We start from the raw sequence: 26,402 nt of genomic DNA, 5'->3' as shown, positions 1-26,402 counted from the left end.
GGAAACGGAAGTGGTTGTGGCAGAGGTCACCGAGAACTCGCAGTGGTTGCCGGGACGTCGGCGGACTGTGTGCCTGCGCCGAGAGTAGGTGCGTGTCCCCAATGTCCGCTCCGGTCGCCTAGTCTGGAATGCGTAGTTGAGCATCGTGCTTTGTGACAAAGTGACCGAGGACGCTGCACCGTGCAAGGAGCCATGGTTGCAGTTTGTGGCTTTTATTAGCGTCGCGGCACACACTACACGTTTGACTTATTGAGCTAGCTACCGTTAGCCCGCTTCATTGATTCGTAGCACGCTAGGTCCGGAGCATAACCGCTAGCTAGCTACCTTGCGAGGTAAGCTAGTTCCAGAGCGTCGCTGGACCATCCAGTTGAGCAGCGGGGACAGACTGCCCGGCGGACTGGTGAACGCGGCCGGCAGAGGAGGCGGGTGCCAGGCAGGCCGGTGGGGTCGGGAGAACGCGACGGTGGTGGAAGTGTGTCAGGAGCGGCTGATGAGTTCAGACCAGAGCGGAGAGCCGCCGCTGCTGCAGGAGGAGGCTGATCCCGGACCGAAGACCGGTGGGGAGGACGAGACTCCACCGAGGAACGAGGGAGGGTCAGGCGGCATGGTGAGTGAGGCCTGCTGGCTAACCATGTAGCTCGTTACGACATCGCGACCCATCGGGACCTCTGCATGATGAGCCATATTTTTAGCTAACTGCTAAATTTAACCCGATCAATCCTGTTAAGTCACAAAAATTGTCGGTTGTTTGGTGGTCCTCGTGAGTGTTCAAACGTTGCCTCGTTGTGATCGTGATTTCGATTACAATGCGCAAGCAGTCTCGTCAACGCACGCTTTCAACAGAGTTCATTCGGACCCAACTTGCGACAGATGGATAGCTAGCTTTACGTTAGCTGCCCACCGGGAAGCTTATTAAGTCGTTTGCTGACTAATCATTAGCTAATAAGTTATGAAGCCGCCCCGCGTGTATGATAGACGGGTTTGTTTGGGGTTTCAATGGGTTCAACTGAGCTCCCACACTCGGCATGCCACAAACGTTGATGATTATCTCGTTGAAGTTAAACGTTCCTTCGCCCCGAACCTTGACGTTAGCTTAATCGGTCATGTGGCTAAAGCTAGGCTAGCTAGCAGCTGTGACATGCGTCGAGAGAACCCGGCCTACGCAGCTCAGTCAGCTGACTCGCTTCCACTTGGCTGGTTGTGACACAGAGGTACGCATTGTCAGTCACTCAGAGGCGAATCTGGTAACGACTACATCGATAATGTCGTTAAATGGCGTACAGGGAGGAGACGTGCTTTCTTGTGACCAGCTGTTCTTGTCAGGCCTGGAGTGGGTTGCTCCGACCAGGAGGGCTGGGACCTCTGATTGCAGGTGGCCGCTGACAATGTCAACGGACAACGAGTACAGTAACCCAAATTACTGCTAGTTTGTTGTTGGTAATACATACATTATCATCATAGTATAGCGTTTCTGTGTACCTCAGTTGATCAGGCTCAGTTATTTCCAAGTGAACAGTCTGCATTAACGCCATATTTTGCTTGTATATACTATACAGTAGGTACTTGGAAAATATTCCTAAAATGAATAAATTACATTTAAAACGGTTTCATCACGTGTCCCGCCGTATAACTGAAAAAAAAGCTACCTTCTTTGGCAACTTTGATCAAGCCAGTCCAGAGCTATTCAATCTTGAAGTTAATAAAATTGCCCCTTTTATTTAATGCAGTTACCTAAGTCAAAAGAATAATCTTGTGATCAAGCAATGTGGGCTATTAATTTCCAAATACAATATTTCTAATTGCTAAAGCGTTTTGCATAAAATATTCACAATACAACACCAGAACCGTATGACGCAATGTGCAAAGGGTGCTGGAAAGGTTGTCCCTCAATGACCTTAAAAAATGGTCAAGGTCACCTGATGACAACATGCTTTCACAGGAGAATCTGTATGCTGCTCCAACATACCTGATTCACATGATTCAATCATCACCAAGGCCTGAGAAACTCTTATAACGATCCTGATGTAAAACAGGGTCGATAGGGGCTCTCAAGGATAAGACTTGTGCACCCCAACCCTATGGTGTTTATTAACAAGTGCAGACACTGCCAGCCAATCAAAGGGAGGTTTGCTGGTGGCCATGTTGACTGCCGGCCTACTCGCCTTGACCGCACCATGTCATACAAACCCAATTCTTATGAGGTTCGGAAGATTTGTTTAACATAAATTAAAACTGAATACAATTTATTGAAAATAATGTTCAAAGACGAGATATTTAATGTTCAAAGTGATAAACTTTGTTTTTAGCAAATAATCATTCTATATGCGATGGAAAAGTGAAATTTTTTGCTATGTTTCTTTCACTTGCAGTGCTCTGCCATCAACGCTTGCACGATACTTTGTATGGAGCGGTTGATGTTTTAAAATGCTCTATAAATAAAGTTGAGTTTAGCTTTTCATGACGTGGCTTACATACACAGAAGCGCACACACTAGCACTCACAAATTTCTTACTTTTATTACAATTTCCCTTTCAGTGTTATCATTAACTTTACTTATCTCTGGAGCCATATGACGTTCAAGTAACAAATTCCCTCTACAATGTGACAATTGGGGAGCGATTAGATTTAGCCTCAAGGCAAGGCAGCTTACTGTAGCAAGCAGAACTGCTCCTTGTGTTTATTAGGGGTGCCAGGATTTGTCGAATAATCACAGCAACTTCGACAATACAAATCGTCGACAATTAATTTAAGTAGTCGACGAGTCGTTTATTTATACATTTATTTATTTGGAGCATTTCTTCTCTCTCAAAACAGCCCTGTCTCGCGCTTTTACCCGCTGGTTGTATGCCTCTTCAGGACACACATGCGTCGTAATATTAATCTGGGTCATCCACGATGTAAACTGAAGCATTATGGGTAAAAAGCGTCACGCTACCTGGTGTTAGCGACAGAGTCCTAACTTAACACCACATTTCAACCACAAAACCTAAGATGCAAACCTCACTTTCATGGCAGCACGACGGGGACGCGCGATCATTGAGAAAGGAAGCACGTTGTGGCTGATGCCTGATTTCATTTCTGACACGTTCAGTCGTTCTGAAAGCGAGCTGTTTTTAGCGCACACATGTTACGGTGTGCATCTGATGTAACTTTGTAACACTAAAACTAACACAATGTCCTTTATGGTGCGCTAACATATTGTGGCATCTACTATGAATTAAGGAGGTGTTAGTCAGTGAACTCACGGTTATTAACAACCAAAACTGTGTGTGTTAGTTCGTGTTTGACATTGAAGGAGAAAGACGTCACACGCTCTCTCTCGCAAATGGACTGATGCGTCATACTGGGAAATCCCAGTACTCAAAGTAACAGAACGTATTTGCCACAAGCCCTCAATGGCATTACATAAAAATAAAACGCATAATTAAGTTTGTAGCAATATTTTACGTTATTCTGCAGAAAAGTATGTTCCTCCGAATATTGTTCTCGTAAGGATTTTTTTTGTTTGTACCATGTGCATTGATTTTGTAAATCAATTAACTACTTTTAATTTATGCATATTAGTGAAGAAAAGCAAATAGTTTTGGATAAGGGTTCAATAAAAAACAAATTAAAAATAACAATGCAATGCAATGTTTATTTTAGATTTCTTTAGCACAGTGCTTTTTCCTAATTTACTACTTCTTTTAAAGTTCTATAATATAACCAACTTGTTTTGGCAGCCGCTGCTTCTTGCAAACATTTACAACTCCAAAACTAATGTCCATTTTTTTTAAATGTAATTTGCGATGTCATGCAATGGCGATTCATATTTTAAAATTTATTTTAGTTTTCTTTAGCACAGTACATTTTCCTAATTTACTACTATACTCTGATTTTAAGACCTCTTACATTTGAAAAAAGGCTTACTGCCCAATAAGACTGACATTTGTTTTCAAGTATTTCTTTTTATATTAATAGTTTTGCAATATTAGTGCAACTTTGCGTAGATGATGGTTTTGGTTCGATCTGAAAATGCGCTGAACAATTGTGATTACTAATAATTTTAAGGCCACGCTATTGCCTCTGATTTAAACTGCACTATAATTTATAAACACATCTGACATTTCAAGCTCAAACTAAAAAAAGTCCCTTGATGCAGATAAGGTGACTTATATGAGATTTGCTACTTGCCAAAGGCTTAAATAATGAAAAACAAAAATTTTAGTGTCCTAAGACTTGTGTGGTCCTGGAAATAAATAGGAATATCAGTTGTGTGTAAAAAAAAAAAAAAAAAAAAGTTAAATGTTATCCATGTTCAATTGTTCTAAAGTGCCTACAAATGCTCAAATTTGATTTTTTTTAATGTTACAGAAGTATTCTAATTAGTATGCTTCTAGTAATTTGTAGAACTGATACAAGTTTTCAAATTTGAAGTTGTTTAGCTTTCTGCTATTATCTGCTTTTTACTGATGTTTTAAGTTTTTGCTGCGGTATTGTTTCCTTTTTTGTCTTCTTTTAGCGTTCTATAAAAATAACCAATCCGTTTTAGCCGCTGCTGCTTGTTGCGAACAAAGATACAACTGCAAAACTTGTTTGCATTTTTTAAGATGTAATTTGCGATGTCATACAATGGCGATTCATATTTTGAATCGCAGCAAAACCACTAGCCAAGTCTCAGGACTCGTAAAATGTTATGGCTGAAGCCTGCAGACTGAATGTGTGCAATGGACACTTGCGCAGTTCAATTGCAGGGTTTGTCTGTTAATGCTAGGGCTGAATGATTAATTGCAATATGAGAAAATGCAATTTGTTAATCACAAAGGCTACAATTTGACTGGTCAGTGGGAGTGGAGCGGAAGAGAACGGAGGAATTCAGAATAAGCTTAGATGGCGACATTGTAATTAATGCCTGCTGCATTGGGTGTGCTTGTTCAGGGAGTTTTCATTTTCATATGATTTTGAGGGAAGTATCAAACGTATTTTTCGCCTCATGGGGTTAAAATAAGAACCTGACGTTGTGGGTAGGAGTGCATGGCAGTGTGGGAGATTAATAGAAAGAAGTGTCTGTGATGATTAACCTGTCATATGTGAGCTATCGCGGCTGTCTGGCGCATGCTGCCCATAAAGCAAAAGGGTTGACTTCTATTTACGTGTCTGCGCCCGGACATGATCGATTTGACCAATTAAAATCTATCCTCCGTCTAATGAGACGCAATGTTAATGCGCTTCCTTTTTTCACCTCTGTTACAGATGTCATGGAGCAAGGCTGCGCAAAAAAAAAAAACACTCGTGAACTTGCTCCAATAAACAACCATCGCTATTAATAGGAAGACATGACACGCTGCTTTTGTGATGGATGCTTGCAGCAATGCTAAGCTAAGGTTAAAGCATTCTATTGGTTTCCTTTGATTGGACTGCCGCCACTGGTAACATGGTCGCGATGTAGAGATGGGCGAGATGACGACATGACTTCAAATTAGCGGTTTTGCATCGCTCTTTCTGACGTAAAATGCATATTTTGGCCCTCCGATGAACCCACTGAAACATAACTCGACAAATGGGCCGGTGTATGTGCCAAAATGCTTGAGTTGCCTTTAGTATATCTGATATTATTGTTATACTTGTTCAAAGTGGGGCTGAAAGATTTTAGGAAAAACATGTACTGCGATTTTTCTGACAGATATTGAGATTTTGATTTAATTTGCGATTTTCTTCACAATGTACAGTGACATTTATAAACATGACATAAGATGCCATTATACCTTTAAAAACAAAAACTATTACTGTAATAATGCTGAGACACTAAAGAGATTTTGGGAGGGGGGCAGTTCTTTATTATTTTAAAACTACTTGCCGTCAAGTATAATTTTTGGGGAGAAAAAGATAAATCAAAAATCGCCATTTAATAACGCCAAACTGCTCAAAATATGAATCAATATATATTAAAAAAAAAAATAAAAATCAAATGATTGATATGCAATGCCATGTTACCCACAGCTGCTCTCTCATGTCCTTGCTGGAAACAAACTGCATTAGCACAATTACTTTATACAATGTAAACCTCCCTTTCATAGCAGCACAGCACTGATAAACAAGCACCTCAAAAAGGAAGCTTTGCTGATGCCGAATTTAATTTACGACAGACTCTCGTGTCTGGAAACCTAGCTGTAGTTAGCATGCACATGCTGCTGTGTGTGTCTGATTGAACCGCACGCGATGTCCTATTGTGGTACGCTAACATAATGTAGCATCTATTGTGGCATTGATTGTCGCGTGAATTGTTGTGGCTTTAGTCAGCGAACTCTCGTGTATTAAAAAACAAAACACAGTTTTTATAGACCCGTAATTGATAATGGATGGATGGATGACATCGAAATAGCAAGAGCACGTGACCACGCAAAATCTTATTACAATCCAGTACAATGCAACTTTATTTCTACAGCGCATTTCACAACAGCATTACTTAAAGTACAACATGACGCATTTGCCACAAGCCATTAACGGCAACATCTAACAATAAAACATAACCTAGCTAGGTTATTAGAATATACTAATTTACAGTGCTAAATAAAATATTCAAACAAAATGGATTATGCTTGTTGATTTGTGATTTTCTGAGGTATGTTATTTCCGAGTTTTATGAAAGCAGCATCCATGAGATTTGAGATTGTTTCTCTGTCGCTCTCTTTCTCCCTCTGTTTCCGGTCTTTCTCTCTCACACTCTCGCTCTCACTCTCACTCGCTCTCTCTTTTTTCTTTTCTCTTACTTCTTACTCTCTCTCTCTTGACCCCCCTCCCCCCAGCATGTTTTTAAAAAGGCAGTGTAAGCACGTGTACTTTGAAGTATTTAACAATGTACCCAGGTTATTTTTTTATCAGTCCTCATCCACAAATCCGTCAAAGTCCTGGGCATGTTCTGTATCAAACGCAGCAGGTTACCCTTCATCATTGCCAATCAGTCAGTCTCGCACTCGGACAGCAGTGCAAGCAGACACATTAGCTTCAGAGTCGCTTGATCACACAATGCCGATGTAAGCAAGTCACTATTTTATGTACGGCCATGATGTTACATCAATACCAAAACAATCACCCAACATCAAATGAATAGCTTACTAGCAAGAAAATAAAACGACCAAAACAAGGAACAAAGAAATGCAAATAATATAAAACATGCACAAAGCATTCTGGGAGTGCTTCAGCCTCATCCAATCAGATGGCTGGTTAGAGAGATGACATGAGTGGTGTGCTTTGTGCAGCACCGGTTGTGTAAAGGTGAATCTAACCTGTTGTGTTTCTCGCTTGCAATAACATCAGTGATAAGACACATTAAGACGTTGTGGACAGCGGCCCTTTTATTGAAGCTTTCTCAAGCACGTATGGTACGTATACGTAAGTGGTCTGTTGTCGACTGAATGTAGTCTCAAATCGTCTCCAACAGAAGGTGGTAGCACACTGCAAAGCTCCCAGTCAGTCAAACAGAGCACTCATGAAAGTCACACATGTACAGATTTTTGAAACTCGGTTCACATATAAGGCAGTCCACATTATGAGGTGCCCATTTAGGTGCGTCCTATGGTTGTGACAATACGGTAGTCAAATCACAAAAAGTGAGCCATTTGTTTAACTCTTCATACACACGTGTGCGCATGCACACACAACTACAGTACATAAAATGTGATTTTTTTTTTTTTTATTCTACTTTGAAGGTCACATCAAAAGGCACCAGTTTAAACCCAAATGCCAAGGTGTGGCAGGAGATGCCTGTGACCCCCAGTGAGGTGGCGACCAACAGCCCCCACTGGCCCTCTCCGGACATCAGCGATGGTGAGTTTAAGTCTTAGTTTAATTCTAATGTCCCAGCTAGTCAACTTTACAGAAATAGTCTTGATTTCGCTTTTCATCCATCCATCCATTATCTGATCCGCTTCTCCTCACAAGGTTCTCTTTTACATAACTCACTCACTGCCATTGACGGATAAATACGTCAAAGATCCATTTTTTTTCGCTCGGCTGATAGTGAATGAGTTAATGATGTAGCGATAATAGGCACGGGTCATTGTGTGTCATTTCATTAAAATGCCTCCAGTAAAAAGACACTTAATACGCAAAATCCCCAATATGAGGTCTCTATTGTCAATATTTTTTTTATGGACGATCATTACATGCAGAGTAGTTGAGATGTTTTTTGTCTTCTAAATAGCCTTTTTTAAATGGCAATATCTTGAAAACTGTCTCACCTGTAGCCTTCAAAATTTTGGCAGTCAATATCTTTTGCTAATAGCCTCGAAATTTTGAATTTTCTGGTGTGGAGCTAAATTAAAACCTAGTATGGTAGGTACTTAAACATCTTCCAAAACTTGTCAAAATAAAATGGAAAAAGTGTCCGAGGGTCCCATTTTTGCAGAATGAAGACTTCTATCATTTTCTTTACCCTATTTCTGGTTAAACAAGCTACAAAATATGCTCTTTCTTCTTGATCAGTTTCACACATATTAAGGCTCAGAAAAGGAAATTAACACATATTCATTACCCCTCGGAGCCATCTTCTTGAAGACTACCAAATACCAGGTCTAAACTTACTTTATTTGAAAGATCAAATTGATTTTTATGTCATATTGAAAAATAGGGAGGGTGTTTTGCCGAGTTTTCACCCTGTGACTTTTTGTTAAAGCCTGAAAGGCCATTTTTTGGTACTGCCTGTCCTAATAGTTTGCGCCTTACATCACAGCAGGGCAATTCATTGTCTTTTTTCCTTTACCAAAGACTTGATAAATGCATTTAAATGTACCAAAATCGTATTTACAAAGGCAACAAGTCCTCGAATGTAAATTGTTCATGCCGAAAGCAGATTTTTTGTGTCTTTAACCATGAACAAACATATGAAATGGCATAATATTGAAGACACATTTTGACACACTATGTATGTACATACACATAGATTATACAAAAAAATCAAATGATAAAATTGATTTCATCATAGAAAGATTTTACATTACGGAAAATCTCATGATAATCTCATTTTACAAATTTTCAAATGAACATCTCTTCTCTGTTGATGACAACAAATTATTTCATCCCATCTAATGTAATGAGAGGCTTCAATTGGTTAGGGAGCATAAAGATTATAATCTGTCGAAATAGAAGTCTTTGGAGTCGATTTGAATTACCTTGCTGTGCTGTTTAATAGTAGGATTGGTTAAGTAATACCAAAACAAACACAAAAACCCCACCAACATTTGGATTTTATTTCTTAAATCGCTGTGTCAAAACAATGGATTGTTGTTTTTTTTCGATAGGTTAAAAAAAATCAATAATTATCGACTGTTATGAAATGCTTATCCTGAAAAACATTTGCCCAACCCTAATATGTACAAAAAGTTTTTAGAGTTATTAGATATTTATATTGACCGGTTATTTGACTTTTTTGTAGTTGCGTTGACCTCTTTTTATAATTGTTGAAAAAAAATAAGTCCATGTCTTGACTATTTGAAATATTTGATGGCTACAGTTGATAGTTTTCTAGATATTGCAGTTTAAAAAATGCTTTTCAGAGTAACATGCCAAAAACCACCAGATCCTTCAATTATTTTTTTCATGAGAAAACTCTTGACACTAGAGAGCTAATATTTTGGATTTTTTTTCCCCATCACCAAGTATATCTTCATGCTAGATCTTTCTCAAGAAATGCTGCGACATAGTCAAGTAGGAAGATTTTCCGAAATTTGATGGAATGACCCGGCTGCGAGTCTGAGTTAAGGGGCTTGACAGAAAAACAACAAAAGCTCCTGCCCAAGGTGTCACTTGACTGAATGTAACGCTTCCCAGGTTACGCTGAGCCGCCGTCCGCTGGTTGCAAGCCGTACACTGTGGGATTCCCAAGCCCGGACGAAAGCAGCAGCGGCACAGCAACAGCTGAGATAGCAGTCAATGGAATGGACCCTCCAGAATTGGCCTTTTCACCTGCCGAGCTCTCCACTGCAGGGACTGCAGGTTTGTCACACCGTCCCATAAATACAACCCTTCATGGAGATGAAGCCTTTGCTTTTCATGTACAGGGGTCTCTCTATTTATGACGGAAGTGTGTTTTGTTTGGTATTTTCTTGGTTACCCCAGCGCAAATGTTAATTGCAGCAACATTTTTGACGGCATCACATCGCATCTGACTATTAATCGGATACATACATACAGTTGCTAGTTACTTGTTAAAAAATGCCGTTAGTAATGTAATCAAAGTGCCATACAAACTGAACTTTAAGTATAACTTGAAAGAACAACCAGAAAATAAATTGGTAACCAAGTAAAATACTATATTAATGTTATTGAAATAAAAAAATAAATAAAATAAATCGACTGTTCCCGCGGTGTGCGCTTTGGCCTCTTAAGGGCAGTGCGGTGCACCCTTAAGATAAAAAAATTATTTGTGTTCTAACTTGTTACAGATGAGGAACAATATATATGGCTTTGACTATTGCTATTTTACTTGACTGAATATCTTCAGGTGTTTGTGTGTGACTATTCGTTATTTGAAGGAATATTGCTCCTGGAACACGATGCTAATTTTCTCTTGGCTTGTCAATGGTATTTTACGGTTGATGGTTCTAAAATGAATTATGTCTTGTATTTAAATATACAACCTGTCATTGTTTTTTGTTGTTAAATTATACTGTAAAACCACCCTTTGATTCCATTAAAACGCTTGAAGCGCCCTCAGGGAGGGCAGAGTAACATAAAAAGCACACGTTTGCTTGTATACATGGTGAAAGATATCGTTCCAAAATGGGGTTTCATTCCCCTCCTCAGTTGTCATTGCTCCCTTTGATTTCTTTTTTTTTTTTTTTTTTTTGCTGTGTTGTAGATGCCAAAACAGAAGATCAGCCAATCTCTACAGAGAATCTACGTGAGTCTCTGAAAAAAGAACTTGAGTTTTATTTCTCGAGGTAAGAGTTGAAATCCCTGACCTAATTTGGGAAGTAGATGTTATTCAATGAGTTAGATCCAATATAAATATTATTATTTCTAACATTTTAGAGAGAACCTCTCAAAGGATCTGTACCTGATGTCCCAGATGGACAGTGACCAATTTGTCCCCATTTGGACCATTGCCAGCATGGATGGCATCAAGGTTCTCACCAGTGACATGGAGCTCATTTTGGATGTGTTGAGATGTAGGTGGCATGTTTCAATCGTTTCATGCTGAAATGTTTGCATAGGAATATTGCAATTGACAATGTATCCCTCCAGCATCACCTATGGTACAAGTGGATGAGAAGGGGGAGAAAGTTCGTCCCAACCACAAACGGTGCATTATCATCCTGCGGGAGGTCCCTGAGACCACACCTGTTGAGGTAAATGTCAAATTGCCACTGAGATGGTGTGGTTTTGCAACGTGCATTGACACCCACTCTTTACCTTAACGTTTTTTGGTTTTTAATTTCCTTCCCTTTTTTTTTCCGTTTTAAAGGAAGTGGAGTCACTGTTCAACAGCGACAACTGTCCGAAGGTGATAAGCGTTGAGTTTGCACACAACAACAACTGGTACATCACATTCCAGTCAGACACTGATGCACAGCAGGTAAATATTCCTTTTTTTTTTTCTTGTTTTTTTTTTTTCTTTTTTGGCCACAACATAGTGCTGTAATATAGCTACAAAAATTAATACGTAAATATTGTATTTTTTCCTTGCAATTACCAGAATTTTATGGCAATGTTCTTGCGTCCTTTGTCCAATTATTTATAAAAACACATTTTGTACAGAAATACAGTACAATACAAATTTATTTTTATAGCAAACACATTAAAATGTGCAAAAAATAAATCGGAATACAATTAATGACAAACATTACCGTTTCAAATAACTGGTAGTTAACCAAGTAACCAATTTTCGACGAATCTACACTCCACTACTTGTCGTGTACTTTGTAATTCAGTGTAATGTACAATGTTGTTTACATCATACTCCGTTAGCATTGCCATAAACTAGTATTTGCGGTGTATGTGATGTAAACATTTGGGATATTCAATATAATTTTTTTCAACCCTATACAATACAAATATTCTCTGAGTACAGATACTTCTCGAACTACGTATTGTCTTCATTTTAGTTTGAACACGCAAAAACTTTGAGTAGTATAATGAATATTTCTTAATCCTTCTCAGTTGGTCTTAGCTCATATAAACACAGCTATGAACCTATTTGCTAAAATGCTCGTTACTCAAGTCAAGTTGGATAAAGGCTATTAATTTAAGGAATGCTCTTTTTTTGTCTGTTTTGAGACGAGAATTGCAAGTTTAATATTTGTGTTTGCAGTTGCCCCACGGAAAATGTTTTAACACAAGAAAATAGTCTGCTGCTATGCACGATGTGAATTTAAGAAATAGAAACAGCGTATTTTATATGTATTAAAAAACAGGAAACCATTTGGTTATTGATAAAATGTTTTCTCTTTTGTACTTGCTCTTTAATCAAGAAAAAATATCTTATTTGAATGATTAGTCTATTTATTTTTCAGTAGTTTACTCAAATACTCGAATATTCAATAGCTGCCTCCCTGCAACTCCCCCATTATTGTCATATTTTTGTTTGATTAAATTCTTATTTCTGGTTACCGTGATGCCCATCAATACATTTGTAATCAATATTACAGGGTTGTTCCACAAATTATGGTATTGATTAACAAAAATGCTCCTTAAAGAAAAAAGTTATTTTGAGCCTTTCAAAGACCTTTCTGGTGTAGTGATTCGCCCATGTGTCATTCTGCTACAATGTATTGCCAACTACTGCCGAGGAGGACTAACTCGGTCAGATTTATTCATTTTTTTGCCTCATCAGTGTCCGGCATTGGCAGCCCGTACTCGGCCATCCATAGAACAATAACATGTTAATACAATGTTGTTATATGTCTGAGGTGTAGGGCATCTAAAGCCACTCTTGTTCCCTCCCAAACGCATACTCTTTGATCGCACGCACACTGCACCAAAGAGCTAACCCGTTCCTCACACGTGAAAATAATAGAGGGTAATATCGTACAGCAGATGTTTTAATATCGCCCAATGGTATACAGTATATTATATCGCACAGCACTACTTTCATAAGCAATTCATTGAAATGTTGCTCTTTACAGGCTTATGAGTACTTGCGAGAGGAAGTAAAAACATTTCAGGGAAAACCCATAATGGTAAGTGAAAGCTCTTTCTTTTGTCATTGCAGTAAGGCCTGGTTTCACTGTTTTTCTGTTTATTGTTGACAGGCCAGGATAAAAGCCATCAACACGTTCTTTGCAAAGAATGGCTACCGTAGCATGGACAGCAGTCTTTACTCCCAGCAGACCCAAAGCCATTCCCAGTACAGCTCCCCGCTCTACATGCAGCACGTCTACCCCCAGCAACAGTACCCCGTCTACGGCATCGTGCCTCCCACCTGGACCCCTTCGCCGGCACCGTACTTTGAAACTCCTTTGGTGAGACATGCCGCATGGTCTACAACCCCAAGCAAAAATGAGAAAATCACTGCTGCCAATTATGGATGTTCCACAAAACAATTTTTATTTCAAATGCCACTCTTCTGGCTTTAAGAAACACGACTACTATTTCGTCAGCAGTTGAATAGGAGCGCTCACACCTTGGAGAGCTGTTTCACCACGTGGATTGACATGAATCAGGACTCCAACACAAGCGGTGTCAATTTAAATAACGCAGGGCATTGTAAAACTTCAAGAACGTAAATCATCATTTTCAAGAAAAATGCACAACAAAACAATCTGTTATATTTATTTTGAACATGTAAAAAAATACAATAAAAAGGAGAAAATGTTATTCAATGTAAAAGAAAAAGAACCACAACAACAAAATTCTAACTCAAACACATAGAAAGTGATGCTGCTGTGTGGCGCTGTTGCAATGAGATTTACGAAGAAAACAGGCACATTTCCGCAGTCATTGGTGAAATGGCGCTGCATGGGTCACACCTTTCTTCTGTAATGTCATGGCCTGCAAATAGTCAGGACCTGCCTCAAATAAATGAAAGAAAATGGTAAATGACGAAGCCCCAATCTGCAAAGCTAAGCTGATAATAGAAATCACAGGAAATTGGAACCAGCTGGTTAAATCCATGCCACAGAGTCTTCAAGCTGGCCGGATGTGGTGCAACAAAGTAGTAGTGGTGTAATGGTTTTGTTTTAGATTTTCCTCAGAATTAATTGAGAAATTGCTTATTTGTTTTCTACTTGCTCTAAAAATATTAATCATGTAAATTACATTTAAAAAAAAAAAAAAAGCCAATTCTGTCCATTTGCAACAGTTTTCTATTTTAATTTTTTTCTTTTTTCGTGTTTCTTAAAGCCCGAACTGTGGCATTTTCAATAATTCAAATGATAATCTTCCAAGAGTGGTGGTTCAATAAAGTTAGCTAGGGGCTGGAACGCACACACGCTCACGCATACCCAGGTTCACAAACACACACACACACACACATTGTGGTTATAAAATTATCAAATGTTCCCTTTAGCCCTCTTGGGCATATTTATGTAATGTTACATTTTATTTGCATTGTTTATTAAGTTCAAAACATTTCACCAAACTATGGGTTTGGGGCTAAACAAGTGATATTAAAGCAGATTCAAATCGTGTAAAGTGTAAACTATCCACTTGGCCTGGACATTATGAACATACTGAATGCAATATGATCATAAATCGTAGTAATTCAGCCCCAGAGATCGATGATTAATTTATGATGTGCGCCATTGATGTGACCTCAACATGAAATATTGTAAAGCCTCGCCGCATTTCAGCGAAACATTATCATTTATTATTATTATTATATAAACCGTAGTGCTGGCCATCATCTCACAATCATGAAACTGAACAAAAGTGCTTTGACTGACACTAATAGTCTCTGCTTAGAATGTGATTTCATCTCATGCCAATTTCAACAAACTGTTCTCTTATGCCCGACGTCCTTAAGAAAAAGGACAAATGTGAAATTATAGCATAAATAGTCACTGTGTCAATGCTTATGTCAGACCCTGTGATGAAATCCTGACGCATGGAGGGTGTCTGGTGTGAAGTAACTGGCTATGGTCCTCATTCCTCTTTCTATCTCTTGCTTTCTATCTTATTCTTTCTCTCAACTATTCTTTCTCTCTCTAAATTGGCCGCTTCACTCCAACCCCGATGAACCATGAGATTATGAGATCTGAGGGTCAGAGACGCACAAGATCACAGCATTCACTACATGAATTTTTATGTATTGCCCGTTCATGTAGAACGGCCATTCTCCTCCATCCAACAGTTTTTTTGTCTGTATTGAACATGTTCGAAACAAACAAAGGCAGGTTATAAAATAAAAGACAAACAATTACGAAAACAAGTTTCATGTACTGTTCTCTCTGATTTTTTTTAACTTGCGAAATTGTGGAAACAAACAGCATGCCAAATTCTGAGTCAAACTTCTTCAAATGACAGAGTGAAACTAAGAAAAACAAATGAGCATTAATGACCTAAATTACATATATAATGTAAATATATCTATATATAATCTAAACTAAGGTGAACAATGGAATGAATTACAACTTTCACTTAAATTATGTTAAAGCTTTCCTATACCACAAAAAATAGATAGCCCACTAATTTATGTAACTCACAGTCAATAATGTAGTTAACACATTTAGATAAATAGCTTGCAAACAAGACATCCATTTGTTGAGTTCGAGATTCCGGTGTATGGAGATGATGTATTTACTGACTTTGTATTAGTGTTCCAGTGAAGTCTGACACATGACAACGCTACATTGTTTTGCTGTTACACATTTGTTTCATGCAAGTTTGTTTTCATTTCTATACATAAATTGCCTTTTCTCTACAGGCACCTTTTCCCAACAGTAGCTTTGTGAATGGTTACGGCTCCGGGCACTACAAAACTGGATCTGGTTCTCTTGCGATCACTCGACCTTTTAACAGAAATCGGTAAGGCTCCCGTTTGACTTTGTTTCATGAAACATTGCGAATGTTCATCAAGTGAATGACCATGAGATACTTTGACCCCAGCAGGGAATTGTTCCTTACGCCCTGTCTTCTTGCTATCCCTACAGTGTCCCCCTCTATTCAAGAAAGAATGTTATAAATGCCTTCAGGTACAAAAAAATGTTTCACAATAAGCTTCATTGCAACCTCTCATCTTTCCATTCAACCCCTTGTGTATGAATTGGTGTCATGTACCAGTAAATGGTCAATAATTAGTTAAGTCATGCGATCAAATATGGCTTTGGCAATTAGCTTTTTTTTTTTATTATTAACAGCTGTTTACCCCGTTACAACATCTAACGGTTTCCCTTTCATTCTAATTGTAACCACCCATTTGTTTTCCCCTTAGTTGTGTGTTTATTTTATTTTATTTGATTTCATTTTTTTCACCGTGGTTTTGTTATATCGCAGTTTCTTTTGCACTTACTATGATGTACTGAGAAATGTGTTAAAAGTTGCAGCTCACCCTAACGACACAGTTTTATCTGGTGATGATAAGTTGCGAGTAATTCATAATCAGTTATTGTTGTAAGTGTATCATTGAAAGTAATGTCCACCAAAAAAACAGTTACACACACTAAAAATAATAAAAAAAAAACTAATGAAAAAGTAACAAATAATGAATAAATATAATTGACACAAAACATGCATTTTAAATGCTATTTATACTCCTTAATGCTGCAAAGCATGCTGGGAGTCCATAGTACCTTCCTAGACTCTTGACACATGAGGCAAATTCACTGATGAACTTGGACCGGCATCGCACTGTAGAGATGGCTGCATTTATTGAATCTCTTTATTAAACGCAACTTAAAATGCTCTCAATTGCTTCTTCAAACAACCCCTTTCCTGTTCGCTCGCTCGCTGGAGCATAAGGGAGAGAAAGAGAGAGAGATAAAGAAGAGGGAGGAACAGAGAGCTTTGTGCTTCGCGCTTGGACATGTTAACATCCTAAAACAGATGTAACGTTTTCTCGAGAATCAAGGCCACTGCTGAACAGTGGTAGCTTTGGAAACCCAGGAATTAGGACTTGTGAAATATGTGTATATTTTTTAACCCAATAAAATGGCAGCATGGGAATGATATACAAATAACGGCAAACGTTAAAGACCAGGAACATGTTTAATCTGTGTAAACGGAGTAACAACACATGACGCTTGAGAACTGTTAAAATGACGGCAGTGGGAGCTGCAGCATCAACAAATGGCGACGTTGTGGGGTTGACGGTTGCATTATTACATCAGCAGGAAGTAAACTCTGAGAATCTCTGCGAATGTTAACAACACAATGTCTCCGTCACTCCTCAAAGCGCAGTTACACCGTGAAGAACCTGTATGTCAGGGTGGGCACACAGCAGTGATTGCTCGATGTACTGGCCTCTCTCCTCTTGGTCACAAATAGCGCAACCACACAAACTGAAACTTTCTGCAAGGCACTTCAATTCTATGTTCTCAGGTGCAACAATGAAGTTAAAAAAGTACCGTATTTTCGCAGTCATAAGGCGCACTTTAAAGTCACAAAAATTCCCCTTAACAAACAAAGCGCCTTGTCAGTCGATGCGTCCATTAAATGGACAAAGTACCACTCACGTCCATCAGCCCTTGTCATCAACGAGCTGTTGGAAGTGCATGTTAGCACACCCTGCTGGGCAAAGAGTGAGTTGTTCATGTTTACAATCGACCGTGACAAATACACTATCTGACTATAATGTTTGGGTGATGGTGTTGGAAAAAGCTGGACAAAGGGCAGCTGTCCACAATGTTTTAGTCTGTCTTATCATTTATGTTATTGCAAGCAAGAAACGTCCCAGGTTTAGACAACAGACAAAAAGTCCAAAGCATAACAGCACATCTCTTTAAACAGCCATGCAAATCTCTCTAAACAGCTATGGGATTGTGGGTCTCTGCTCCCAGAATGCATTGCTTGAATTAGCTAAGGCTGAGTGGCTTTTGTGTTATTTTCATTTTTTTTGGGTATATTGATGGCATGAGAGATACATGTTTGTGTTAATCTTATTTCTATGTTTCATTGTTTGCTTGTATGATGAGTTTTTTATTTTTTTTTTAAACCGTGACTCTAAGGAGTGTGGTAAGCAGCCAAGTCCCTCCCCTGACGTTGTTTTGTAGGCTATTGCCAATGCACCTAATATTGGCCTGAGCCATTGTCAATGTCAGCTATTGTCAATAGAGACTTGGCGTCTGCTGGGGTGATTGCTTATGTTATTGGGGCATAGTAGGCTGCTATCGGCTGTGTCAGTGTGGGCAGCTCTGCCAAGTTCATGCTATGCTAACAGCAGCTGTGCTATCGTCTTGTCAGGCGGTGCGTCCAGTATATGTTACAAAGACAGAAATAGCGCCCTCAACAGGTGTTGCGCCCTTTGACACGGCGCGTCTTTTGGGTGCGAAAATACGGTACATGTTTGGAATTAATTGACAAAGATAATAATTCTAGTTAATTTTAAATAAGTTGTTTCACTTGGTTAGTTTTCATTCATATTAACATGGCCAGGAAGCGGTTGCAAAGACAAACTAACAGTCTACAACACCGCGTCAGTAGCGATAATGTATAATACACAATTTTAAACTGAATTATTCTTTTCAAAACAGTTTCTCAGTGAAAAAAACTGCATCCTAGATTGTTTTTAAAAAAAAATCGTCCAGATCTCCTCCAGTCAGGCCCGGTGATGAAATCATGACGCATAGAGGGACGCGGAGGTGTGAAGTGACTGACTTTGTTGCTGGCTGTCTCGCTTTGACATTCCTTGACAAAGTGGGGCACTTCACTCTGTCCATCCCAATGAGCATTAAGATTATGAGATCTGAGGGTCAGACTGCTGAGATCAGATGCTGATGTTATTTTTTTTTTTTGGTTGGTTTTGTTTCATCATCGGTCTCTCAAGTGTATTTTGTGGTGTGCTTTTTGATTGAATGCATATCATGTGCTCTTCTGAGTTTGATTGATTACTGCTTCAGGCAATCATAAGCACACGTGTATGCTACAATCCCCTTCTGTTTAAAACACGCTGTAAGATTATGGTTTACATATTCCCAAATTAGTTCCCCAAACTGTGTGCAAACAGACTTTAATTTGACCATCCACAAGACAGTTAAATTACATTTGCAACTGCCACCAATCAACCATCCCATTTTTTACCTTAAAAATAGTCTCACACATCAGGATGCATCTGGTTCTGGCAAAAACATCAATTTTCGGAATGTTATGTCCCGAAATTTTATTGCTAAAGTTGTCTATGTCCTTTGATCCCTGAAAAATGGTTTTTTTTGCCAAATGATTGTCCTTAAAAACATATATAAAAGTAGAGTTCTTGAGTCTTAACGATTTCAGTATTATTAACTTAAATTAATCTTTTTCCCCAAAAATACTAGTATTTTTCGTACTCGTTTATTGTACACATTGTACAGACCATGCCCTGTCACGAATAAATCTTGCATTGCTCTAAAAAATAGTCTTACATTTGGACACATGCAGTGAAGGTTCTGTAACTACTTCAACTAATCACCGCTAAAGCTTGCTCCTTCAAAACATACGAAGCTGGTCACGCAGTCGACGTGAACAAATTCTTAAGGCAGTTGCGTCGCTCTAGTGCGTTGAAAGAGAAAGACTTACACTATTCATGGCAAGTTTCTTGAAACGTAATCTATTCTTGATAAACCACGCAGCGGAAGGCCTGTTGCTCCCACCAACGATGAGGAAATAAAGTGCATCGTGACTTTGGAACATCTCATAAATGTTTTTACTTGCTGGCTTCAGTTACTGTAAAAAATGTTTCATTCTGATTTGTTATCAAAGTATGAAATTATGTGGCCTTACAGTTGTTACAAAGTGTTGAATTTGTCTTGGTTCAACTTGAGTAGTGTCAATTTTGAAAATCAGAAATTACCCGTTAGCAAGTGTTCATGTCTGTAATACATGCCACGTGTATAATTGATGTGCGCCTCTGCCGTAGAAACCATGTGAAGCCCCCCATGAGGGCGAACGAGGTGACCCCAACGTCCATCGCCCCTGTCCCTCTCGAGAGTCTGACGGGACTGCGCAGTCCACAGCCGCCTGTCCCATGCAACACGGCGCAGGCGGCTTCTGACCTGAGCTCCATGTTCTCACATCTGTCTTCCTCGTCTTCCTCCTTGGACCCGAACGATGACAATAGCATGGCTGGACGTGGACGGTAACCCTGTCTTCGTTTTGTACTTGTCTAGTGGGTCTCCTTTTCATGGGTGCTGAATTCAGCTGTAAGCCCTGACTGACTGTTTGCCTTTCAGGCGGAACACAACTTACAGAGGGACACGTAGACGACGAGAAGACGAACGAATAATGGTACACTCTCTTGAATATTGGACTGTCACATTGATGCCATTGTTCTGATGATAACCAGTTGCTTGCATGTACTTGTACCGGTACTCCCGCAGAGGCCCGTACCACTGGCCGAGGTTAAGGTGTCTCCTCCCAAATTTGACTTGGCTGCAACCAATTTCCCTCCTCTTCCTGGCTGTGTGATCAGTACTCAAGGGGAGCCCGTGCTTGAGAACAGAATGTCGGATGTTGTTCGCGGTTTGTACAGAGACAAGGTAGGGGAAAAAAATGTAATTGAGAGTGGTACCTTTCAAGTTTCACCACTTACTCAAGTTACTCTTGAGATCAATTATCCGTTGACCAATGGTCAGCCTAGCTTTTGTTAAAACGTCAAACCTGTTGGCTGGAACTGGTAGACGCCTTCCTGCCACTTATCCGCAGTGAGGCAGCACTGCCTTGAAACAAACAAGACAGTACCCACCAAAAGTATTGAAATGCAGAGGTAAATCCCTTTGTATTTGTTGTATACTGAAGGCATTTGTGTTTCAGAGCAAAAGGGAAATTTGAGGCTAAAGTTCAAAATATGACTGGGCATTATCTAAAAAGTGTATCACAATACAAGTCATTATCACTATTTTTTTTTTAAATGGTTTGGGATGGATTTTTTTTCTGTCAACACTCCTGTGAAAATATAAATATCACTAACGATCCGTTTAATTTCATTGTGGCTGCCAAAGGGTTTATGACAGGGGTCCTCAATCCTGTTCCTCGAGGGCCGGTGTCCTGCAGGTTTTCCATCTCTCCCTGCTGCAACACAGCTGATTCAAATGATCAGATAATCAGCAAGGTCTGTAGAAGCTAGATAACAATTGTTCAGGTGTGTTGCACCAGGGAGAGGTGGAAAAGGGCAGGACACCGGCCCTTGAGGAATAGGATTGAAGACCCCTGGTTCATGACATCCTACTCCGTGTAGCTGTTAGCGGAAGCAGAGGCTAGTTTGTGGAAATCGAGAGTGCTTAAGACAATGAAAGATTTATTGATTCATGTAAACATCGGCAAACACAAACTGCCCCCCGGCCCCAGCCACAACTTCACATAGCACATGATTGCTAAACACAAATGCTGTCAAAGATTCTCACGAAATCGGCAAAATGCACACAGACTTATGTGATGGCTGAAATTGGGTCTAACGAGGTGTTAAAGATTTTGTGACACGTATGACAAGGGTGCACAAGCCTGGGGATGCAGTTTTCCCTAAATTGTATATAACTTTCGTGGCATTCAAACTTCAAGGTACCACGTCGCATGGCTATATAGTAATGAGTTGTAAAATACATTCATTTGCATGTCATTTAAAGATGGAAGTGGGAAGTAAAGAAAGCAGTGCAAGCCCAGCTGTAGTCACTGAGGATGGTTTGGCATGTTCAAGTCCGAGCCAGACCACTGCAAAGTCTGTCACACAACCACCAGCACCACTGGCCCCGAGGTAAGTAACGGTCGCATAGCAAGTCCACACTTAACTCAGCTGGAGGTGTGAGTCATCTTGGTTTGGACATGACACCAGGATTCGGGAGAAGAGGGTCGAGCAGGAGCTGCCGGTTTCTAAAGCGATTGCCAGCGTGCCTGCCGAAACCACCATCAGCCCCGCCTCCTCCACGCAAACTGTGCACAGTTGGAGGCCGCCTGCTGCCTCTGCCTCTGCCTCTGCCTCCGCCTCCGGCTCCGCCTCCACCCCACTGATGTCCAGCACGCCCCCGCCTCTTCCTGCTGCTGTTCCTGCGCCTGCACAGGTGAGCAATTGACACCTTTAAGTGGCAGCAAATTATTTACGAGACTGTCCGTCCAGCTTCCGACTTTACTTTAATGCTCTCAAGGTATTTACAGCTTTTACAGGAAACCGAAGTCACCTTTTTACTTTAGAGCCCTCTCATGCACTCAGTCTTCGAAGTCTCAAATTAATCAACCACAAACTTGTTTTTTCAAAATATTTATTTATTAAAAATAAAGAGCAAACTACAATCTACAAATCTTCCCCTAAGTCAGTTTTATTACAATCCTTATTTTTTTGCTTTGTTGAAATAGCATGTTTTACGGAGGAGGTCCCCATGCAAGTGAGTGACTCTTGGCCACACCCCTTTAATGCTGGGCGAGTATGGCTTTCGGGGTGTGGGGCAAAGCCAGCACTCATAAAGCCAAAGACATTTTCACTGGTGGAGGCAGAAGTTCTTTCACTTATCGATTGGTTTGCAGATCTGTGCATGCAGCGGCGGACACAGCAACAGACAAAAATAACCCCCACTGTATCCACAGCTTTACATACTGAGTATGTCAGAATATTTTGTTGTTAGCTAAGATTAATCGATGCATCCAACAAAACACAATGCAGCTCCTCTTACCTTGCGACTTTGCCATGATGATGTTTCAGACAACGTAGCTCAGCCAACGCTTGCAAATGGCAAATATTTGCCCAGCCGGGCAGCTTAGTCATTGGCAGAAAAAGGTTTTTGGGTTTTTTTTGTTTGTTTTTTTTTTGGATTTTGTAAATTATTCAAATTGTGACCTCAGTTTGGAAAAAATAGATGAGTAAAATTCTATTTTTATGAAGAATTGCATGGGTCACAGATGCAAGTAAACTTTTCTAGATTTTTTGTGCTGATCGAAATCTGCCTAATTTTTTTTCAATTTTTCAGAATATTAATACAATATTTAATATAGTGATGTATTTACTAAAATTGATAGATTAAGTGTTAGGTTCAGCAACAGATGGCTTTAATTTTCCTTAGGCGCCATAGCTCCAAATTACGACGCATGCTAAAATCTCAAACTTAAACACACAAAAAGGAAATATCTCAAAGACCTAAAAAGTTAATACATTTTTAAATCTGCGGCAAAATTCATTTTGGGACACACAAAGCCATCTCTGATTCAAGTTAGCTGTTGACTAGTTTAAAGATCACTTGTGTTCCCTCCCCCTTGTTTAGGAGCCCCGTAAACTCAGCTACGCTGAGGTGTGCCAACGGCCTCCGAAAGACCCTCCGCCCACAGCCCCCTGCAGCGCGGCGGCCGGCCAACCTTTGCGCGAATTGCGCGTGAACAAGTCTGAAGAGCCCGGCGCTAGCGGCACCGCCGGAGACAAGCTGGAGCGAGGCCACGACAGAGAGGCTGCACGAGAGTCCAAAGATGGCCGGCCCGCACGAGAGCGGGACTCCAAGGGCCACTACCGCAACGCCGCACCCCGAGGCCCTGGCCCGGGCCCCGGCCCTGGCCTCAAGTTCCGAGAGCAGAGGCGGCCGCCTCTTGCCCGACGCCTTTCTCCACAAGGAGCTTACAGGCACGCTGGCAAAGAGCAGAATATCCCACCAGTATCGCCAAAGTAAAGAAAAACTAAACTCTATGAATAAAAAAAAAAAAGATGTGTGGAAATCTACATGGATATATGTCTAATTATATAAAAATGATAAACATAAAAGCAACAACATTTTGGTAGCTACCTTTCCCTGGAACTTTTCCACATGGCAGCACATCCAAGACTTGTGGGCGAAAGGACTGCTGGCGTACTGAAACAAGTGATTTAAAAAGGCTTTTTTTGGGTAAAAAGACTTGATTTTCCATGGAGGTGCTCTCATTTGTGCTGGCCTTGGGAGAGGTAGGATGCTGGCGCCCAGTATGTGGCCCTCTACCAACTTTTGATTTGAAGAACAATATGCACTAAAGAGGAGAACATGCATATGACATGTACATATACAGAGATATCACTAACACACATTGAGCTGTGCTTTGGTTTGCAAGTATGACTGAAGGGGTTGACTGTTTTCTGCATTGATTGTTCAAACAAAATGATTGACGCACCGGTTTCATGAGGCACAGAAAGTCCGACTGGAAGCTTGTCTGATCCCACTTCACTTTTGGCTTAAAAGTTGCGGCGGGCAAATATCAGAAAGTACCGATTTCAAGTTTTGCAAGACCTGCTCTACAGTTGCTTTCTATCTCAAACCTTTCATCGTTTTGGATTCAGAACATTGATCATCAAGTCAGGATCTCTGTTTACATATTTGTTTAGTGTAGCAGGGACGATATGAGACCGTTGGCGCTCACGGGATGTGTGACCGCACTCAAGCGGCGGCATGGCGTCGGAGTCTGCAGTGTTTTGCTCGCTGAGGGCTCAGCTATGTTTGGATGTAAAATAATTATTGTCAAGCTGCCTGAGATGGCGGCCCGCTAGCATACAGTCCGCCGAATATCATTGTCGGGGTCAGGCGGATGATTTGGCACAGCAAAAGTTGATTTTTGAAGAGACCATAGCAGAATAGTTGGCTGCGCTGTTAGCTCTTATAACCCTTCACTAGATGTGTGGGAAATTTCAATAGTTAGTATGGAAGGTTCTGACCGCAGGGATCCGCCTGATTGTGCTTTTTAGGGGTGAGTCTGGCTCTTTTTTTTGTTTTTTAATTTTGGGGGGATAAAAACTGCTTAACTTTAGAATGTTGAGGTTTGAACTCATTGTATGTATTGCTTTTTAAATATTTATTATAATTTGTTGCGCAAGGCTTTTCTCCCAATCTTGGTAGGCTGGTTTCCCCGAAGTTATGTGAAATCTCATTGACAAAACCAAATGGAGTCCTGCTTTGTGACGATGAATCGTTCAACATGCCAGCATAGAGAGATGATATTTGACGCTTTGGGTGTGGCGGTGCAGTAAATGAATAAGCAATCACTGGAGCTGTCATTCTTTTTCACCAATGACTTCAATTAACAAAAAATGCACTAATGTCCAAATACGTCTGCTCGTGGAAAATGTGAAATGATTTTTGCAAGCGTTTGCTTGAGACAGAAATGACCACCACCCCCTGCCCCGTCCTTTTTATGTTTGGCTTATTTCGTTGATTTTGGTTTTTTGGGTTGGGATTGTAAAAGGAAATATAGTTAATTGATCAAACAGATGTTTGAGACACAATCCTAGAACTGTAAGAATTGTCACCAAAAAAAATAAATTATTTTGATTTGGCATTCCGGACTCTCATTTCTTTCCTCCCCCCTTCTGTATTGTGCATCATACACTATGGCAATTATATTGGACATATTCTGTTTTTTGTAACTGAGAGAAAGTGAGCTTCTATGCAAGCGCTGTTCATTTCAGGGGTAGGCGAGACTAAAAAAAGGCAGGCTTTTGATAGTCAAGTTTCTTAGGTGCTTGAGTAAAAATATGGCCTGTGCTTACTGTCAATACTTTAAAGGGGAAGTCAACTTTACAAATTTCTTTCCAACAATATGTTCCATGCTGCCTGGACTTAACCCGGCATTCTGATTGATGCTGCATTTGTGGAATATTAATTTAGCTGCAAAATCCACCGGTTTTGATCCATCTCAGGGTGCAGCCATTTTGACACTTGCTATCGACTGTAAATGGCTTCACAATGCCTAAGGCCTCACATGTTTTCTGGGATTTCTCAGATGTTTGCGAGCTCAGCGCTTGGAGCTTAGGTCAAGTATTACATGTTTATGGTCTGCCCCTGACTACAACCACAGCCAAAACCAAGAGCGGTACATAAATTCAAATAATGCAGCATTAAAAAAAATCTATTTTAATAGATTGAACTTTAAAAAAATAAAGAAATAAAAACTGCCGATGACATAAAAACACTGCTGCTGGGAAAGCTTTCTCTGTTTTCAGCTGGGGCGACGAAAAGAGGAAAATAAGATGGATTCTAGGGGCCAGTGATCGACCGGGGCCCAGAAGGGCCACTGATGAAATTATAATACTGACAACATATGACACTCAGTAATAAATGTATAATTACCCATATATTTAATTTATAATGCATTGCTGGCAACAGTAAGTGTATTTGTTGAGGAAACTTTCTCAACGCCTCCACCTCTCCATTTACGTCAAATGGTTCAGTCCTCCTGCTCCAGCCTGCAGCGACTGACAGCTTTTCACATTATCAGTAGAGGTGGAGACTGCAGGATGCCCTTGAAGTCCGGTAGCCAAAACACGGAAAGGGAAAAAGCTTAGATGGGAGCAAAAAGCCAAGGGTTGAAAATATGTCGCCCAGTTCTTTCTGGAGCAAAGTGGGTTAGTGGTTTATGTGACG

General features: G+C 40.2%; 1 protein-coding gene across 2 annotated transcripts; it reads left to right on the top strand.

The window, feature by feature from the left end:
• On the top strand, positions 1-25,317 carry larp4aa (La ribonucleoprotein 4Aa). 2 transcript variants are annotated; one of them, XM_088291004.1, is made up of 17 exons: positions 1-607; positions 7,689-7,806; positions 9,808-9,972; positions 10,838-10,919; positions 11,011-11,147; positions 11,224-11,327; positions 11,444-11,554; positions 13,104-13,157; positions 13,230-13,439; positions 15,842-15,942; positions 16,068-16,109; positions 19,967-20,185; positions 20,280-20,334; positions 20,427-20,585; positions 21,669-21,796; positions 21,875-22,100; positions 23,292-25,317. In XM_088291004.1, exons 1-17 carry the CDS (start codon positions 491-493, stop codon positions 23,685-23,687), a joined length of 2,424 nt encoding a protein of 807 aa, XP_088147130.1. In that variant the 5' UTR covers positions 1-490; the 3' UTR covers positions 23,688-25,317. The 2 variants fall into 2 exon arrangements, with proteins under 2 accessions (XP_088147130.1, XP_088147131.1); XM_088291005.1 differs by lacking the exon at positions 16,068-16,109.
• The last annotated feature ends 1,085 nt before the right edge of the window (positions 25,318-26,402 follow it).

Source organism: Idiotropiscis lumnitzeri, chromosome 3, assembly GCF_059441095.1.
Source record: "Idiotropiscis lumnitzeri isolate Australia: NSW breed Sydney's pygmy pipehorse chromosome 3, RoL_Ilum_1.0, whole genome shotgun sequence".
Classification (NCBI taxonomy): Eukaryota; Metazoa; Chordata; class Actinopteri; order Syngnathiformes; family Syngnathidae; genus Idiotropiscis; species Idiotropiscis lumnitzeri.
This window is presented reverse-complemented; position numbering and strand designations above follow the sequence as displayed.